The sequence below is a fragment of the Lottia gigantea genome, assembly GCF_000327385.1.
Source record: "Lottia gigantea unplaced genomic scaffold LOTGIsca_44, whole genome shotgun sequence".
Classification (NCBI taxonomy): domain Eukaryota; kingdom Metazoa; phylum Mollusca; class Gastropoda; family Lottiidae; genus Lottia; species Lottia gigantea.
Window position 1 is genome coordinate 57548 of NW_008709540.1, and position 20797 is coordinate 78344.

The 20797-nt window shown below is 30.7% G+C and overlaps 2 protein-coding genes across 2 annotated transcripts; one reads left to right on the forward strand and one right to left on the reverse strand.

Annotated features, from left to right (window-relative positions):
- Nucleotides 1-1119: 1119 nt before the first annotated feature.
- Nucleotides 1120-4242, forward strand: LOTGIDRAFT_84508 (hypothetical protein; the record flags this gene model as incomplete). The annotated part of the gene is made up of 7 exons (XM_009060664.1): nt 1120-1228; nt 1854-1903; nt 2371-2481; nt 2874-2918; nt 3351-3488; nt 3825-3909; nt 4181-4242. Coding segments are annotated over 7 exons (600 nt in total), but the record flags the coding sequence as incomplete, so codon positions are not given.
- Nucleotides 4243-6768: 2526 nt separating this feature from the next.
- On the reverse strand, nt 6769-20614 carry LOTGIDRAFT_123412 (hypothetical protein; the record flags this gene model as incomplete). The annotated part of the gene is made up of 23 exons (XM_009060675.1): nt 6769-6882; nt 7267-7347; nt 7795-7875; nt 8793-8857; nt 9241-9467; nt 9715-9815; nt 9967-10094; nt 10650-10719; nt 11014-11073; nt 11178-11257; nt 11552-11648; nt 11818-11874; nt 12254-12317; nt 12629-12784; nt 13150-13252; nt 14064-14261; nt 15144-15205; nt 16965-17129; nt 17351-17442; nt 17847-18071; nt 18495-18558; nt 18747-18913; nt 20561-20614. 23 exons carry the CDS (start codon nt 20612-20614, stop codon nt 6769-6771), a joined length of 2511 nt encoding a protein of 836 aa, XP_009058923.1.
- Between the last annotated feature and the right edge of the window lie 183 nt (nt 20615-20797).

Sequence of the window (20797 nt, forward strand, 5' to 3'; positions counted from 1 at the left end):
ACAATTTTTTTGCCAGACACGGCGGCCATATTGTAATTAAACGGTTGTCAAGGTGGAGATAACGGGAAATCTCATAATATCCCGTGCTGACCTTCGTTTCTAGGGGGTCAAGGATACACAGAATAACGGAATAATTTCGTACAAGCCGATAAATATTTCAAGTTGCAAATTAAATTACTCTAACGTTGCATCATCTAGTTTCAAAGAAACTTCAATGCCATTGACGTAAATTAGTCAAAAATCAATAAACATATATGTCTAAGAAATTACACTCAAGTAAATTGACCTAATGAAAATATACTTATCGGTTAGGAAGCCTGAAGGTTATCGATTGTGACCATGTGCAACAATCGGATCATTTCGTAGTGACGATCTCTGTGTCTTTTTGAAGGATTTTTGTAAATTTTGGTGGATAAGTGTGTTGCAGTTGAAAGCCAAAATGTTTCAAAGAGTGACTAGAGTTCAACCCCAGTTATTCACAAACGGATTTGTTTCCAAAACGTTTTTATCGTCTGAAATCGGAACTGTCATTAGTCCAAAGTTCAAATATGTTGGAGAAACCAGGAATTTTTCTACTCGTCGAATCAATGAATTTTCAACAAAATTCAGAAACAATCTATTTCAGCTATGTAATGTGTTTAACAGACAATGCCAAGTGCTGGTGGCTCATAGAATAAAGAGATTGCATGAAACTGTGCAGTTTTATAGAAATTTGTATAAAAATCAGCTGTTTTCTAGATTGATTCAGAAAGGTGTATGTGCTGGAAGTGGAAAAAATCGAGGAGCTATATATTTATTGGGGGCCAGTATGTTTTCCTGGCAGAAAGACAATATTACTAATGAGGATTTTGACAGGTGTGTAATCAAGTCAAGAAGTCCAGGATTTTCAGTTCAGCTTAAATGAAGTACCACAGGCTGAGACGGATGAGTTTCAGGGCCTCCTAGTAGGGAACTCATGTACTAAATTGATGGGGGTTCTTCTTCATTATATCTGTCTCATATTAACATAAAACCTACATTGTCTATGATGACATTGATTTTTAATTATCTCATATTTTTAGGTGTATAGATGAGATGGAAGAAGTTTCGAAGTTTGTGAATCAAGCAAATAGTTCGAAAGATAAAAATAAAAATTTACCTGGTGGCTGGGAATCAGTCATTGATAAAAAACATTTAAAAGTTTGGAGGAAACCTATTGAAGAAAATAGTCATTTATATGAATATAGAGGTACTTTTGAAACATATTGAAAATCTATAATTTAAGATTTGTTAAAGGGATTATAAAGAAGTGTTCTAAATTTTTTCAATTTGCACCATTTCAATTTTCATTCAGATGTCTGTGGTTCTTGCAGTTCCACTAATGCGCACCAGAGGGAACTACCAGAAGCTACTATTGATATCTATATCTATATCTCTAATTGCAAGAACCACAGACAGCGACGTTGGAATGAAAATTGGAATGGTGCAAATTGTTAGGGTAATGTACTAAAATCTCAATTTCAAATATCTATATGTTATCTCATTTTGGCACGAAAATCAAACATTGACAACTTACCCTTTGTAGAAAATTGATTGGTGATTAGAATACACAAGCTTACTCAATGACCAGGAGGTCAACTCTTATCAAATATAGGTCAACTGATAACTGCACTTCATCTTTGATATGAGTATAGTATCTACAGATGAATTGACATGGTCTAGTCTTTAGGATGGGGCAAGCAACCAAATCCTCAATATTGAAAAAAGCCTTTTTGAAAAATTGTTATATCTATCATTGCAAGGAAAGTGTCCCTGATTGTACACTGCATAGATTATATATACTGAATATCAGTTATGTTTATTATCTGTTATAGTGTATGGTACGTATGATGATGTTCCAGCTCGAGCTTTCTTTAATGTTCAGGTACGGTAAAATCATTAATACAATTCTCATTGGTAATTTGGGTCTCTTGACTCTGGACATCGCATCAGGCAATATGCTCCATCTCTTCTCACCTTGGTAGTATTTTGATTAAAGTTTGTTCATTGAAGAGTTCAATAATGGTGTAAGGGATAAAGGGCTGTTCACCATTCTTGATTGTTTTGTTATTATGGCATTCCTTCAAATGAATTTGCATACTGCATAGCCTAACAGCCTAAAAGACATTTTGGTTTTGGTTTTCTAATTGTAGTGATTAACTAACTGACCTGATTTATTTACAAACTTAGATTTGTATGATTTCTACTCGCAATCAAAGCTGCTGGTGGGCGTATTTCACCTTGCCTAGCTTTCTAATTTAAGCTTTGCAAGTCTATCTTTTTGTCTGATTTAAGTGACTAACTTACCTGTTTTATTTCTTACCAAGTCATAAAATATTTTCAAAATTTCAGGTGGATCTAGATTTCTGGCAGGAATGGGAGAATATGGCGCTCAGTATTGATATTATAGATAAACATAAAGAAACAGGCTCAGAGATAGTACACTGGTTAACCAAATACCCGGTAAGTATTTCCCTCATTGTCCACTGATGGAAAATATTTTTGGACGAAGTTTTGACCATTCTGAGTGGGAAGTGTTCCTGTATAAAATAAATAAGTTTACATCTTAATAATGATAATGTAAAATATGTAAAGAGCTTTATTTATGATATTTTATTTTAGACATAGACTAAGCCTGTAATTATTCAATTTTATATAGAAATAATGGGTTGAAAACCCACACAGAATAACTATTGAAAACAATGACCGTAGCACAGATTATTTCTAACTTTGAGAAGGTTTCAAACCCACAGCACCTAATCACTAGAAGGCATGACAAATTTAATTTAGGGACAAGATGTTACTATTTTTATTTCTAGCTATAATTATTAGATTACTATATTTTATATTTATAGTATCCGATGTATAACAGAGAGTATCTTTATGTTAGGAGATATAAGGTAAGAAATAAAACTGAGATATTCTCGCTGTAACAAGGGTACCGTATATTTCCGAATATAATGCGCACCCCTTCCTTTTCCCATTAAAATCGGGATTACCCGTGTATATTTGACGGTAGTCAAGTTTTCAACACTAAAACTCTTTCACTAACAAGCGTTAGACTTTTTTTGGACTCTGTATCTCTTTTAGAGAGTTCACAAAGCCAATGTTTGTTTATTGGGTATTAGTTTGTCAACTTTGCAAATCTTTCATCCTTTCCGATTCAAATTTTAGATTTGTACATGTAGACAATTGATTCTTCTTTGATTGCAGACAAACCATACCCCATAATTTACTCTGAAAAATCCTACACATAACTGAAATTGTGCTCAACTAGGATGTGAAAAATTAGACAATTCTATATATCTCATTAATGTTGTTTATTTTAACAGGAAGATACCAAGAGAAATGTATTAGTAGTAAACGCGAAGGCTATAGAACATCAAGATATTCCAATCACCAAGGAATATGTCCGAGTTAAACAATATCTATCTCAAATGGTTATAAAACCTCATTCTTCTTGTGATGAGGTAAGAAATACGCATTTTATACATTGTGTTAATTTACCATGTTATATTTGTGCTCTGTGACATTTTTACCCTAGAAGAGCTGGCCAAGCTGGGGGTTGTGCATTATAGACAGTGCCAAAAACTTGTGACTTTTTAATATAGACCCAATATTACGAGAATTAACAAATTTCATAAAAATATAAATTAATTCCAAAATGACCGAAAAAACACGTTTAAAACAGAAAACTTCATTAAAGAAATATTGTTTATAGTAACAAAAGGTAACATGCAAATTAATTTTTACTTTTGAAATATTTTTTCTCCACGGAACTTATGCTGTCAGTTTATTTCTTTCAGAATGGTTTTGATTATATTTTAACTTATTTTGATGATCCTCAGTCAGCCTTTCCTTCATTCTGCTACAACTGGTTGGCTTCATCAGGTATCCTCTACTTTTACTTTCTAAATCTATTAGCGCTGTGGGTTCAAATCTGTATTAATTTTATCCTGTCATTTGTATTAGTCATAATTAAGCATCCAATCTTGTTCAGCGAGTTGTTTCACTCTTAAACCTGGAGTCTTATGTTCTTGTCAAATATGAATATCTGCAATGTTACAAGATAGAAGATGAGGTCCATTATCAGTTATTTTTGTCACTGTTATGAGATAAAACGTTAATTTTTATCCGTAATTATCATAATCTTATATTTCAGGTGTACCTGATTTTGTCGAGAGGCTTCATAAATCTGCGATAAACATGAACAAGAAAATGAAAACAGGATATCGGCCCAGTTATATACCTTGTCGAAACAATATTAATAACAATAACAATTACTCAGCCTCGGATAACAATCGAAAGGATAACAAATCTTCAACAACATCAGAAGGAAATAATAACAATAACGCTTCAATTCATAACAATCAAAGAACAAGTGGAACATCTTTGTCTCAATACGCTTAAATATCTCATGTTGGATAGAATTTTATATAATGTCTAGGGGCATTATTTTCTGGAAACTCTATAGAAACACTTTAGACCATTCTGAGATTGTGGGAATCAACTGATCACATCTCTTTGAATGTAGATGTGCCAATTTGTATGCATTTAACCTGTTTAATGGCATAAATTCAAGAAATAAAATGGCTGTGCATGCATAAAAAAATTGAATTTTTGTTGTTGAAAACTTTGTTCTATAAATCTGATTACTGATTGCTAGACTGCTGTTGGGAATTGCTGATTTATTTATACCAAAAAGTCAAGAAACTAATAAGCATTCTAAAAAAAAAAATATGTCAATATTGTGGAAGCTGTTAGTGATATCTAAGGGCCCTTGCGATAGCAACATCATAAAGCGCTTAGTTTGAGTTGAATGGCAGGAACCTCCAATAACTAGCTGAAAATTGGCCAATTTGATGATATCAGTGTCCCTGATATACATAACAAGTTTTAAAAACCTCTTTACTATCTATTTAAACAGTAAGAAAAACATTATTTTGTTAAATTATTTATTATGAACTTCAGGAAGGTGAAAATTATACAAAGTTATGAACAATGTGCGAACCAGAATAAGTTTTATTATTCAAAGTTATGATATTACACTTCCAGTACTGAACAGATATTAGTATTTGCTACAATATTAATGACAGAGAATGTATTTTAAGGTCTGTTTGTTAATGATTTTTCTGGTCATCCAGTTGTTAAATATAACAGTAGTTATTATGTGTGTCTGAATAAAATGATATTACCAGTACTATAAACAGGAGTGAATTTAATCATTGTTGTCTGGCAAATTAAGCCAAATCAACGACCCTCTTGCCCATACAAATATCAGTTTACAGTTTCTATCAACAACACTCTTGCTATCTACTTTTATTCCAGAACTAATACATCGTGTGTCTCAATAAAAACGTACCAAAGTTCGACGGGTAGTATCTCAGCTGGGGGTAAACTGATCTCTTTCAAAATTCTCACAGATATACTTCAAGATATCGTTGTCCAACTTGTATTTTTTGAGACACCCAATATAGTTAGTCATTGCACACTGCATGGGGTGGTCTGACCTGTGTTTCATGGTTATATTATTGAGAGGTACTTTTATAACAGAAGGTGTATACCCTGTTTGCCAATGTGTCTGTTTAATATGGCTGATGGGTTTATTTATATAGTGCTTTCTTGGCAATGATGATGCTTAATCTTACATGATTGTGTTGCAATGGCGTTTCTATAAATCCTTTGGTGAGGAGCCCAAGTATAGCTACAGTATTATCAAGGGTAATAATTCTTTTCCAATGTAAAAATGATGTGATTAATTAATAGTGAAGGGGGTCTCTACAAAAACCCTTGTCATTAAATGCCATGGTTGACTATTTTTAGGGGTAGGTTTGGGTCTTCAGAAGAACTACAACTGCACAAAGATTGAATAATCACTTCAAATATAAAAACTTATTTTAATTCTATTTTTATATTCAAGTTAACTGAAAAAACTGATATAAATGTAGGTAAAAAAATGTTTGAATAAAATATTTCCAACATTTTACAACACAAATAATATTAGAATCTAATGAAGAACAATTATCACAGGAAATTTCAATCACATTTCTACTTTAAAGGTTAGTAATTTATATATAAAAAAAACATTAACCCATTCAACACTAGCAGTGGCTCTAACAGCTACATAATTATATGGCCTTTAACCCTTCCAACAGTAGCGGTGGTTTTACCAGCTAAATATTCATGAGAATAAGTTCTACTTGTCCAAATAGTCCAGTAGGGACGCAGGCTGAAATAGGTCAGGCTGAAGATCGTATAGAGTGAAACTCTGAATAACAACATGTTTTTTTGGGTTTTTGTTTTAATATTTACAAGTTATATACCCAGGCTGAGGGAGCCATTGTTACCAAGTGACATGACATAATGTTAATATAATACACTTGAAGTCTTATAACTTGCAGTTCAGGGTATATCATGTTTTTTTTTTCATCACACTCAGTGTTCAAAGGGTTAAAGAAGAATGATATAAATAAAAATAAAGTTACATTCATTTCACTGAAATAGCTTATATAATATAAGTTTCTTTGACTAAATCACATTTTAAAAATATAAAGAGTACCAGTATTTCTGACAACTGTCTAAAAGATTTGTTAAATGTATGAAAAAGGTAGGGGGTTTATTAATGTAAATGCTATTGTTAATAATAACAAATAATGATGCAACTACAACAATGGCAGGTGAACTACAAACAATAGTTATCAGAAAGCCACTGTTCTGTTTTCGAAAACTTGTGTTTTTTTAAAATTCTGTTTAACTCGTTTGACTGGCACCAATCAATCCATTACTGGTATTGAAGAGGTTGATGGGATTGTTGCCATCGGTTACCAACATACTCTCTAAACCAACACTCTGTAGCAGTTTAATCTGAAATAAAATCAAAACATCATCAGTTAACATCAGATTAAACTGAAGCAGCTGAAGGATTTCATAATATACGTGAAATCATAAAATAAAAGGGATTGGTGTAGCCAAAATATATGAAAGTAGAATGCATGTTTGTAGGGATATGGCTTGAATAGGCTAAACACTGTGATATAGTGATACAACAGAAGTTAGGTGAAATGCAAGAAAGGCTTTTTAACCTAATTTCTTACGATAATAAAGTGATTATTATTAACAGTAATATTTTGGAATCTATCCCAATATAGATGAATTCTTTCGTCAATCCCCCAATAGAGAGCTTAGTTAAAGTTCATACAATGCTTACGCCGATTTTTTGTTTTGTTAAAATATAAATAATTATCCTACCTTGGTTTCTGGTCCAGCTCGTGCCATGGCCTTTAATGTTTCTACTCCCAGAGCATTTACTTTATTTTCAAAGTTATTGATCTAAAATACAAAATAATATTGTGGTAATTACAAATACTCTCAACAAAAATCATACATTTCAACCCTGTTGTGTTCATTAACTGGAGATTTGCCTTAAAAAATCTGGAGATTGGCCTTAATAAATTTGTGAATTATAACATCCAAATTGGTTTTTTTTCTTTTTTTTATCTTTTTTCTTTTAAATAAGCCTTAAGCTATGTAAATTATTTATGAAAGGCCTATTATAGGTCTATATGATGCAGGAAAAGTGAATTACAGCTACCCTTATTTTCAAACACACAAGACAGTCCATTGCAAGCTGTGTCAATAAATAAAGGTGACACAGTGACATTGAATGACTAACCTACACTGATGTCCGGCAAAGGATATTCATCCTCGGTCATTTGAGCTGCCCTGCCGGTCATGTCTGGAAAATAGAGTCAAATAAATAACTGCCTAATAACTCACCTCAATGGCTGCCATTCTCTTAGTTCTGTTTAATTCCAGTTCATTTTCTTTCCTTAAATAATCTATTTCATATCTTCTCATCTATAGAATCATATAGAGAGAATTAAATAATCTATTTCATATCTTCTCATCTATAGAATCATATAGAGAGAATTAAATAATCTATTTCATATCTTCTCATCTATAGAATCAAATAGAGAGAATTAAATAATCTATTTCATATCTTCTCATCTATAGAAATAAATAGAGAGAATTAAATAATCTATTTCATATCTTCTCATCAATAGAATCATATATAGAGAATTAAATAATCTATTTCATATCTTCTCATCTATAGAATCATATAGAGAGAATTAAATAATCTATTTCATATCTTCTCATCTATAGAATCAAATAGAGAGAATTAAATAATCTATTTCATATCTTCTCATCAATAGAATCAAATAGAGAGAATTAAATAATCTATTTCATATCTTCTCATCTATAGAATCAAATAGAGAGAACTAAATATTCTATTTCATATCTTCTCATCTATAGAATCAAATAGAGAGAATTAAATAATCTATTTCATATCTTCTCATCAATAGAATCAAATAGAGAGAATTAAATAATCTATTTCATATCTTCTCATCTATAGAATCAAATAGAGAGAATTAAATAATCTATTTCATATCTTCTCATCTATAGAATCATATAGAGAGAATTAAATAATCTATTTCATATCTTCTCATCTATAAAAATAAAATAAGTGGTATGAATTAAATGAAATAAAACAGAAGCATAAGATATGACAATGTTTGATGCTATTGGGCAAATTTTAACTAAACGAGATTTCAAAAAGAATTCATGAGATTAAAGATGACCAGTGTAATAAACTGTCAATAATCAAAGAAACAAAACATCTAGATCTACAATGTAATCAGTTTGCAATGAGTTCATTCTGGAGTTAGTCTCGAAGATGAAGAATATTATCAGTAATATTTATATATCTAACTAACCTGTATTTGAGATAGAAGTTTTGCATTATGTTCTATTGTCATTGCCTCCGCTTTTAATTTAGCAGCTGTAATATAAAACAAAATATCATGTGTAACTTTAATTAACATATATCATTACATTCTTTCAAATCAATCAAAATCTGTGATAGCTACATCATAAAATGCATTGTTTAAATGTAATCATAAAATCACAGGCATCTGTCTGAAAATTGGAATTTGCAAATCGATACTACCACTTAATTTAAGAAATATCCGTGATGGACCCATTCAGGTAACCATGATTATATCTAAAGATTTTACTTGATCAATTAAACCTTGAAGAAGTCTTTACTTATGATTCTAGTTCCAGTTGTAAATAAGTAAGGATAATCCAGGAAAGATCAATCCCTATAAGTTTGTCAAGTACCAGCTGGAATCCTTTTCTTTCTTTCAATCTTTTTCTACCTACCTTCAATTTCACTGTGACATTCTATCAGAGTTTTCTCAGCGTTGGCCTGGGCTTCAGCTTTCGCCTGCCCAGTTGATTCAACAGCTGCTGTCATTGCACATAATTCTAATAACTTTGTTCTCTCCCTTTCTGAGTTACGTTCATTAGCCAGTTTCTGACGTTCTAGGTTGCCCTTAGCGATTTGTTCGTTTCGTTGAGCTTCGTGTGATGCTGCTGCCTCCACAGAACTTGAAAACAAAACCAAGAAATATCTCTGAAGTACATGTCTTTACCATAAAACAAAATATCTGTATCTTATTCTGTATTTTTACGAAAATTCAGTAATCTGATTGGATAATTAACTCAATTTGAAATCAATATCTATGATTGACATCTGTTTGAAGTTTTAAGAATAAGGTCCCAGAAGTTTACTAAAGTTATTGTATGAATATCATTATTATTCGGCAAGCCCTTTTTAGGATAAAATAGTCGTACCTAGTAGATATTTCTATAGCCATTTGAACTGATTTACTCAGTGAATCTCTCATCTTTCTATCAACAGGTTCAATAGATTGAACATCTAAACTTGTTATTACCTGTAAATATAATGAAATGTTTTAATTTGGTCAGCCAAATTCACCATCACTGTGTAACAAATAAGGACTGCGAATCCCCCCGCTTCAAATGTATACCTGAATATAAAGTGAAAGTAGAAATAATATAGTAAAAAAAAAAATTTGAACCTACCAGATTATTGACGTCAAATTGTAATTTAGAACTATTAACACCAAAAACAGCATACTGTATAACTTGCAGAGAATTACGATGAAATTTATCAAATGGAACTTGTGCTATAGCGCCTCTTATTTTCCCTCCTGAAATAGAATAAATAACAATAAAATAACAATAAAATAACAATAGAATAACAGTAAAATAACAACAAAATAACAATAGAATAACAATAACAGTAAAATAACAAAAGAATAACAATAGAATAACAAAAGAATAACAATAACATTACAGTAGAATAACAATAACAATAGAATAACAATAGAATAACAGTAAAATAACAATGAAATAACAATAAAATAACAGTAAAATAACAATGAAATAACAATAGAATGACAGTAAAATAACAATAACATAACAGTAAAATAACAATAGAATAACAATAACAATAGAATAACAATAAAATAACAATAACAATAGAATAACAATATAATAACAATAAAATAACAGTAAAATAACAATGAAATAACAATATTGATAATATATGGCTATTGTAATTTTAATTCATAAAAAGAAGCTCTACAAGAAGTTTAAGAAATGGAGGTTTTAGATGCTGATTTTCTAATGTTCACAAATTGTGATAAGATCATATTGTTTGTGTATAGAATGTTGTTTAAAATCAAATAAAAAAAAACACATACCTATTTGGTTACAAGCAAAACCAATAAAATCAGGAACAGCAAATATTTTCTCTTCATGTTCAGAATCAATCTAAAATATATTTCAAACAAACTTCAAAACAAACCTAACGTCCAACACATTGTGATATAAACTTGAATTAATTACTGAAGATCAGTGGAGGTTAAATTATACATTGTCATAAGGAGGCTATCTGAAACAATTCAGATCAGAGAATTTCTAAATAGATTTTAAACACAGTGATCTCTGGTTCCATCTAATATTCACAGCCTGGAGCACACGTGACCTTGAATTGCTCATTATACGTACAATATAGACCTATTCAAGATAAACTAAAACAACATAAATATTAAAATCCCAACATACCTCAAAATAATTATTAAAAGCTATTTTTATTTGTAATCTGGCATGATCTGAAGTTTCAACCTGAAAAAAAAAAAAATAGTTAAATTTATAAAAATACCATTGGACCATACAATTATAATTTGAAATGAATATTCATAGACTGATGATGAATATTAATGACCTACCTCTATAATGTCTGTAATAAAATCAGGACCTAACAGCAGACATAATGACTTTAATGCATTTGGTACTTTAGGTTTACCAGCTGGAATACAAGCAGAAATCACTTTCAGGAAATCTACAGAAACATTTATAACAAAACACATACCTTACATACCTTATAACAGTTCTTAGAATTCAATGATATACAAAGGTGAAGTGCAAAGAATAATATCTTTTTCATGATGCAAAAAGCCAGTCCATACCACCTGCCTAAGTTCACTTACATGTACACTATTTGAAGAATTTAGTTCAGATTAACTGTGTCAAGAACAAGAACCATGTTACATACCTCACAGCATCCCGAATACTTATAAGAAATATAATTCTATCAACTCACCACTTAAAGACAGGACATTGAAGTTTTCATGAGGGCCAAGAATAACTAAATCTGGTCCAAATATAACTCTAGCTGTCTTCTTCTGATAGTTATAAACCTATAAAACACAATGTTTCAATAACCTATAATCTGAAGTCTAGTTCTGCCGTGTATTTTGTATTAGTGTAAATTAGTAAATTATGTTATATTTAGTTTAAATATGGTGTATTTATTTTCTAATTTTATGGAGGATGTGGTGACATATAAAAAACAATAATAAATATTACCTGTACAGCAGTATTACCAGGGCAACGATATGTAACAACTCTTGTTTTATTTCTTCCCTATAAATCATTGCGAGAGAAAAAAAAAAGTAATGTTTATACGTAATTAGATGACTTGGAATCTTGTGTTCAATTTCAGAAAAAAAACCACCTATAATAAAAATTGACAGTAAGAATACTAGGAGAGGTGGGTTAAATAATCTTAAAATATGACTCAAGATGATATCCAACCCCAGATCTCAATTTCATCAAGCAAACAACTTGCTTATTAAGTCAGTGCAGCTTCCATCTAAATTATAAAACATATTATTACAGACCTTCCAGTGATTATGGTAGCTTTTAACTTCCTGAGCAAAAGAAGTTTCCAGTAAGAACTGTTTGTTGAAGTGAACAAAACTAAATGATTCAGTAAAGATGCCCCTAAATGACGATAACTTACCTGTAATATTTTAGGATCTATGGACTGTTCGTAATAAGCTAATTTACGAATCTCACCAGATCCGCTGCCACCACCTTGTCTAAAAATATATAAATAATTCTAAATACATAAACAGAGTTCAATTCTAATATTAGTCTTGTGTTTAAGTAAAAAACTCTGTTGAAACTTTACTATATTTATATGTGATATGGTGAAACTGGTGAATTGCTCATATATTATCATTTTAAAATTTGGGATATTTTTTGAATTTCTGATAGAGAACTATGTTTTGGGGTTTTTTCCATAAAATAAAAGTTTTCTATTTTGACCAATGCAAGATCTAAGAATATTATACAGGGTAAGATGAGCTGAATTAATCAAGGAAACACAACCTACCTTAACAATTCCTCAACATCATCTGAAAGTATTTTAGCCCAGAGTTCCTCCCATTCTTGTAACATATAGGAACACTGTCCCATCACAGACCTTACTTCACCAGTTCTAATATTCTGTATATAAATACCTTCATTCTTACTTAACGGTACTGCCACTCTTGAAAAAATAACAATGGAATACTGTAGAATGATACTGTTATACAGTGTTAAATCCTATAGGTTTGTTGATGGGTTTTACCGTAATTAAAATCAATGCAGAACATATAAATACTTAAATAATAACTGGCAGCTGGCTCAAGTAAATTCTATGTTTACTCCTAAGCATATAATAATTCATTTTAACACAGGTTTACAAAATACTTCAGATTTTTTGCCCAGCATTAACGCAATAAGCCATACTGGTTTTCTTTCATCTTAAATATTGTAAGAAATGGTGCTCATTTGGTTTACAAGTCAGATAAATTAGACTACAATCTGCCTCTCTCAGTCCTCTGTATATTTTCTATTTGGTACGAATCTTACCTCTGTGACAGTATTTTAACGTGTATCGGTGGAATATATTCTAATGGTCCCGTTATCATCCATCTATCTCCAGCCTTTCTTATTACTTCCTCTGAAAACACAACTATTATGATTATTACTAAGGATTGTCACAACATCATCATTAAACTTAAATAGAAGAACAAAAAATATTTATGTTTACCACAGATCTTTACAATATCAAGCTATTACCAAACACTATACAATGTCAAGCTATTACCAAACACTATACAATGTCAAGCTATTACCAAACACTATACAATGTCAAGCTATTACCAAACACTATACAATGTCAAGCTATTACCAAACACTATACAATATCAACCTATTACCAAACCCTATACAATATCAACCTATTACCAAACCCTATACAATATCAAACCATTACCAAACCCTATACAATGTCAAGCTATTACCAAACCCTATACAATGTCAAGCTATTACCAAACCCTATACAATGTCAAGCTATTACCAAACCCTATACAATATCAAGCTTTTACCAAACCCTATACAATATCAAGCTATTACCAAACCCTATACAATATCAAGCTATTACCAAACCCTATACAATATCAAGCTATTACCAAACCCTATACAATATCAAGCTTTTACCAAACCCTATACAATATCAAGCTATTACCAAACCCTATACAATATCAAGCTTTTACCAAACCCTATACAATGTCAAGCTATTACCAAACCCTATACAATATCAACCTATTACCAAACCCTATACAATGTCAAGCTATTACCAAACCCTATACAATGTCAAGCTATTACCAAACACTATACAATGTCAAGCTATTACCAAACACTATAAGAAGAAGTTAATAGTTTGACATTGTGTGCCACAAAGGACTTAAATGTTAATAATTCATGTCATTGTGAAAACAAACCTTCCTCCAGATCATCTGTAAAGTCCTCTATTGCCTGTAGTACTAGAGTTTCATCAGCTGATAATATTCTCGTATTCTGTATTCCACTCTCTAGTTTCTCTCCTGGAACAATAATAATATAGGTAAGCAAACAAGCATCTCTCTTGTTAACTTGAAATATTTCAGTTATAGACAATCTGTACAGAACCAGTGATTGTTCTTCAATATATCCAACCATCACTGATGTCATTATGACACAAAAAACATTACTAAATTAATTAAATAAACCAATAAATTAATGGCACACTACCCTTCTCAATATCTCCTATAAATATAAACAACACAATACTGTCCTTTGCTCAACACAGTCTTCTCTACTCTACTCAATATATCCTATAAATATAACAACACAATACTGTCCTTTACTCAACACAGGCTTCTCTACCCTTCTCAATATATCCTATAAATATAAACAACACAATACTGTCCTTTACTCAACACAGTCTTCTCTACCCTTCTCAATATATCCTATAAATATAAACAACACAATACCATCCTTTACTCAACACAGTCTTCTCTACCCTTCTCGATATATCCTATAAATATAAACAACACAATACTGTCCTTTACACAACACAGTCTTCTCTACCCTTCTCAATATATCCTATAAATATAAACAACACAATACTGTCCTTTACTCAACACAGTCTTCTCTACTCTACTCAATATATCCTATAAATATAAACAACACAATACTGTCCTTTACTCAACACAGTCTTCTCTACTCTACTCAATATATCCTATAAATATAAACAACACAATACTGTCCTTTACTCAAAACAGTCTTCTCTACTCTTCTCAATATATCCTATAAATATAAACAACACAATACTGTCCTTTACTCAACACAGTCTTCTCTACTCTACTCAATATATCCTATAAATATAAACAATACAATACTGTCCTTTGACATTGGCATTTCGCCTGGTTATCTGAATCAGATCACAAACTTAGTTAACACAGTATAAAGGCTTGACTCAAAATCCTTTTTCTAAACCTATGAATAAGCTAGTGTTTTAAATGCTGTAGTACTTACCACACCAATCTGAGGTATTATCAGATCTGTTTGTTCACCAGTTACTAACCATGCTTCACCAGGTAATCTATAAATACAAACAAATCAGACTCACATTTGTAAGATAAACCTATAAATATGATGTTTGTAGTAAATCATTTAGTAAGAGAAACCTAATAAATATTATGTCTTTAGTTAATCATTTAGTACGGGAAATCTAACAAATATGATGTTTGTAGTAAATCATTCAGTAAGAGAAACCTAATAAATATTATGTCTTTAGTTAATCATTTAGTACGGGAAATCTAACAAATATGATGTTTGTAGTAAATCATTCAGTAAGAGAAACCTAATAAATATTATGTCTTTAGTTAATCATTTAGTAAGAGAAATCTAACAAATATGATGTTTGTAGTAAATCATTTAGAGAGAGAAACCTAATAAACATGATGTTTGTAGTAAATCATTTAGTAAGAGAAACCTTATAAATATGATGTCTATAGTAAATCATTTAGTAAGAGAAACCTAATAAATATTATGTCTGTAGTTAATCATTTAGTACGGGAAATCTAACAAATATGATGTTTGTAGTAAATCATTTAGTAAGAGAAACCTAACAAATATGATGTCTGTAGTAAATCATTTACTAAGAGAAACCTAATAAATATGATGTCTGTAGTAAATCATTTAGTAAGAGAAACCTAACAAATATGATGTCTGTAGTAAATCATTTAGTAAGAGAAACCTAATAAATATGATGTTTGTAGTAAATCATTTAGAGAGAGAAACCTAATAAACATGATGTTTGTAGTAAATCATTTAGTAAGAGAAACCTAATAAATATTATGTCTTTAGCTAATCATTTAGTAAGGGAAATCTAACAAATATGATGTTTGTAGTAAATCATTTAGTAAGAGAAACCTAACAAATATGATGTCTGTAGTAAATCATTTACTAAGAGAAACCTAATAAATATGATGTCTGTAGTAAATCATTTAGTAAGAGAAACCTATAAATATGATGTCTTTAGTTAATCATTAAGTAAGAGAAACCTAACAAATATGATGTTTGTAGTAAGAGAAACTTAATAACTATGATGTTTGAAGTAAACAATTTAAGAAGAGAAACCTAATAAATATGATGTTTGTAGTAAATCATTTAGTGAGAGTAACCTAACAAATATGATGTATGTAGTAAATCATTTAGTAAGAGAAACCTAACAAATATGTCTGTAGTAAGAGAAACTTAATAACTATGATTTTTGAAGTAAACTATTTAAGATGAGAAACCTAATAAATATGATGTTTGTAGTAAATCATTTAGTGAGAGTAACCTAACAAATATGATGTATGTAGTAAATCATTTAGTTAGAGAAACCTAACAAATATTATCTGTAGTAAGAGAAACTTAATAACTATGATTTTTGAAGTAAACTATTTAAGAAGAGAAACCTAATAAATATGATGTTTGTAGTAAATCATTAAGTTAGAGAAACCTAACAAATATGATGTCTTTAGTTAATCATTTAGTAAGAGAAACCTAACAAATATGATGTCTGTAGTAAAAGAAACTTAATAACTATGATGTCTGTAGTAAACAATTTAAGAAGAGTAACCTAATAACTATGATGTTTGTAGTAAATCATTTAGTAAGAGAAATCTTTGAATATGATGTTTGTAGTAAAACATTTAGTGAGAGAAACCTTGTAAGAGAAACCTAATAAATATGATGTATGTAGTAAATCATTTAGTAAGAGAAACCTTTAAATATGATGTTTGTAGTAAATCATTTAGTAAGAGAAACCATGTTATGTTCATAGTAAATGATGTAAGCATATCAACTGGTACCTGTGTTTTCCCATAAAGTCTGTGAGTCTTTCTGTGGCACCAAGATGATAGCCAGTGTCGGGGGTTAGGGTTATTTTTTCCTCCAGTCCAAGGAAGTTTTCATGAACTCCTTGTAGGTAGGCGCCTTGTTCTGTGATGTACCATTCTTCTCCTGTAACTCTCCTCCTGCAAATACAACTTTAGTCTATTGTCTACAAAACGATAAGAAATTTTGAATCAAGTTATTGCTCTATGGCAAGACAATGTAAACAGAAAAATTTATTGGTTATCGCCTTTTGTGTCAGTAAAAAAACCCTGAAAATGAACCTTTCGAGATCATTTTATGTTTTGGATATAAAATCCTCATCAGGACAGAGGTAATAATTGAAAAAGGAAGTTTAACTTACCTGCCACTACTATCAATACAGTCTTGTTTAGCAGATAGTCTTAAAACTTGATCCATTTTAATAACAACTGGTTCAACTATTTTATTTATTTCCTGTTTAAATATAACTTGTTATCATATACAACAATTCATTAAATATCTGGACATAGACAGGGTGATTCTAGGTGATCCAAACCATTTAGTTCAGTTTGCCACATTATTTTCATTACTTTGATATTTACACCATGTTTATACAAATTTTAGGAACAAACCCCCAGAAGCAGATAATATCTGTTTTTCATTCTATTTTCCCTTTCCCTGTCTTAAAGCATTTTGGATGTTTTAAAAACAAACCAACCCTTGTTTAACAGTCAGGTTTTAATAGATATAATACCTCCTTAAAACAAAAACTTAAATTTTCAAAAATTTGGCTGAAAAAATTGTTGTTTTGAAAGGGTTTGACTGCTCTGTTCAACATCAGAACTATAAACTTAAAAATAAAAAGACAAAAGACTCACTGCCTCGACTGTAGGTATATAGGTGATGGGTCCTTCAATATGCCACATATCTCCAGCACGACGGACCACACCTCCATCATCATGGTCTACCAGGGCTGTCACAGACAACGCATGATTAGCAGGAATTACTGGTAGAGGCTTGATAGCACTGGAATAATCTTTGGATGTTTTACCAAAATTCTCAGCACCATACAGAGATTCACCTGGATACAGTGGAAATGGTTCCTGGAAGTGAAAAACATGTCTTACCTGTAAACCCTTCATTTGTAAATGAACTCATCAGAACTAAATTACAGTATACTCTGCGTAATCCGACATACATTGGAACCGCAAAAAAATGTCGGATTAGCGAGAGTGTCGAAGTACTCAGAGTTTCAACATTTTTTAACATGTTACCATTTATAGCTCAATGACCCACATTCTATACACGGTACCTTTCTAATAATAAGACAGTAATAAAAGACAATTCAGTTGTATACGTTACTATTATTTTGTACATTTTATCCAACTGATAGAAACAATGCCTGCTTGGACAGGTTCAATCTATGGAACAAGAGGTACAAGTATAATACCAACAAGATATAAGATGCTTCACTGACTGTGATGGTCTGAATTATTACTTGTAATGAAAAGTATACAAATTCTTACCCCATTCAGTCTAACTTCTGACTGACCCATTTTCAATTCACAGAACTTCCCAGCTTCATATTTACTAAAATATAACAAATTTATAGAATCAAATCAAAATTAATTTTACTTACTTTTTTTTGTAACTAATACTACTATAGCCCAACAAGGATCATGCAACAATACATGACATGATGCACAAGGGAATTCAGAGTTTCAAGTTTAAAATAGCCAGGAAAATGTTCCAATGATGTCAATATGTGGTATTTCCACCTTATTTCCATGATCTGAATAACTTGAATATACCTCATTGGATTCAGGATGATACAATAATGTCCAGGTGGAACTTTCACCATTGGACATGGTTCTGTTATTAAAACTTCATTGGTCTGCAGAGCAAAATTCTTGGGACCAATCTCAATCTGTGAGATATTGGTATTCTGAAAATATAAATGGGTTGAAGTTACGTTATCAATAAAACCAAACTTTGTCTGAGGTTTTATCTGATGTCTTCATCATTAGTAAAGGTTTGATCAAACTACTTGATGAGAAAAAAAACTTTTCAATCTGTGTACAGGCAAATGTTAAGATAACCCAAGATAAACCCTTTAAAAATATACCATAATATCATTAAAGGAAAAAGTCTTCTGAATATTATGTTTAATTAATGACAAATAAGAATTAAAATTTCATCCAGAGAAATGGAATATTTATCTACAACTAAGCTGTATCAGCTGACAACAATCATATTTCTAAGACAATCTGCCTTTTAAAATGGATTTAGAGAGTATAATGGCAATAAATACAGTTTAAAATCATGTTTTTGAAACCTTTAGTTATTTGAAATCAGCAAATGTGTCATTTTGAATTCAGGATCTTGTATCATGAAGTGTTCCTTATTTAATTTAATTTTTCTCTGTTTCAAAGTATTTTCGACTGTGGCCTGGTACTGGAAACATGGCTCATACGTCATGAGATTTTAGATTTAAAGCCTTGTATGATGGTGTATATATGTTTGTATTTATATAGATTATATTATATTAATGTTATTTATCATTAATTGATTGTTGAGAATGCTACAAAATTAAAGTGACCTATAGGTCCATAGGGCCGGTTGTTTGTAATACTTGATATGCACGTAATATATGTATACTTATCATAACACATGTCACTGTAATAAACAATTACTTACTTACTTATCCCCTCATAAATGTGTCAATACAATTGATCTATTTGAAGTTTCAGCAGATTGGAAGAATTGCTATATGTATTGTTTTATGTTTGATAATTGAAACGTTGTAGAAATTAAAGAAAGGAGTAGTATATCTATAATAGTCTTCTTATTTATTTAATATAAATTGTTTTCATTTCTTATATAGAGTACAGATATTAACACTTCCTCAAGGTGGTTTAATAATAAAGTAGGTCAAGAAACAACCAGAGCAGAACAGTCAATAATAGTAATATATATATCATCTAATCTTTGAATGATAATTAAAAGTAAAAGTACATTAGATAAATATTGTGAGAGGTGGTCCAATATTCCTCCAAGTAGTCAGGTATTATTACACGACCAGTAAAAAACATAAGGGATTGAATATTGACTGTAGCTTTGTGAAACCTGGTAAATAATAACAGCAAACACCAAGAAAGGCAAAAAACACCGATCCAGTCAGTAATATAATTAATTATAGATAAACTACTATTAGACTGGGCTAAGATTTACTGCTCTTTGGACAATGTTTACAGAATTCAATAGAGGTATTCCTTTCCTTATGAATCTAATGAAAATGTCAACCATTGGAAAAGTTATTTGTAAATACGATTTTAAAGGAAAAGTAGGAAAAGTAGGTCATATTGATTTGATTTATCCTTAGGTTAGAGTTTAGAATCTAAGACAAATGGCATGCAGTTAAACATTATATTTTGAATTTGTGAAATGAGAGAAAAAATATTAAATGCCATGCTTATAGCCTTATTTTAAACAGAGTAGTCGCCAGCTTATAAATATTGGACTGGTGTTATTGGAAATTTACATTGGATAAGACGAAGTACGAGACTTAAAATATCTATAAGAAATCACTTACATTGTTCAGAATATGAATGAAGGTGAAGGGAGGGACACTGATTACTCTACTCATCTCGACTTTCAGCCTGTCAAACTATAAATGTCCTCAAAAACTTCAAATCCTAGCCCCACAGTTCCTGGTAACAACTTGTTCTACTTTGTACCAACTTGTAAACAATCGAGTTTCTACAAATATTAACTCAAAATTCAACACAAAACGAAATTTCATCAAATTACGTCATTTATAAAAATAGTA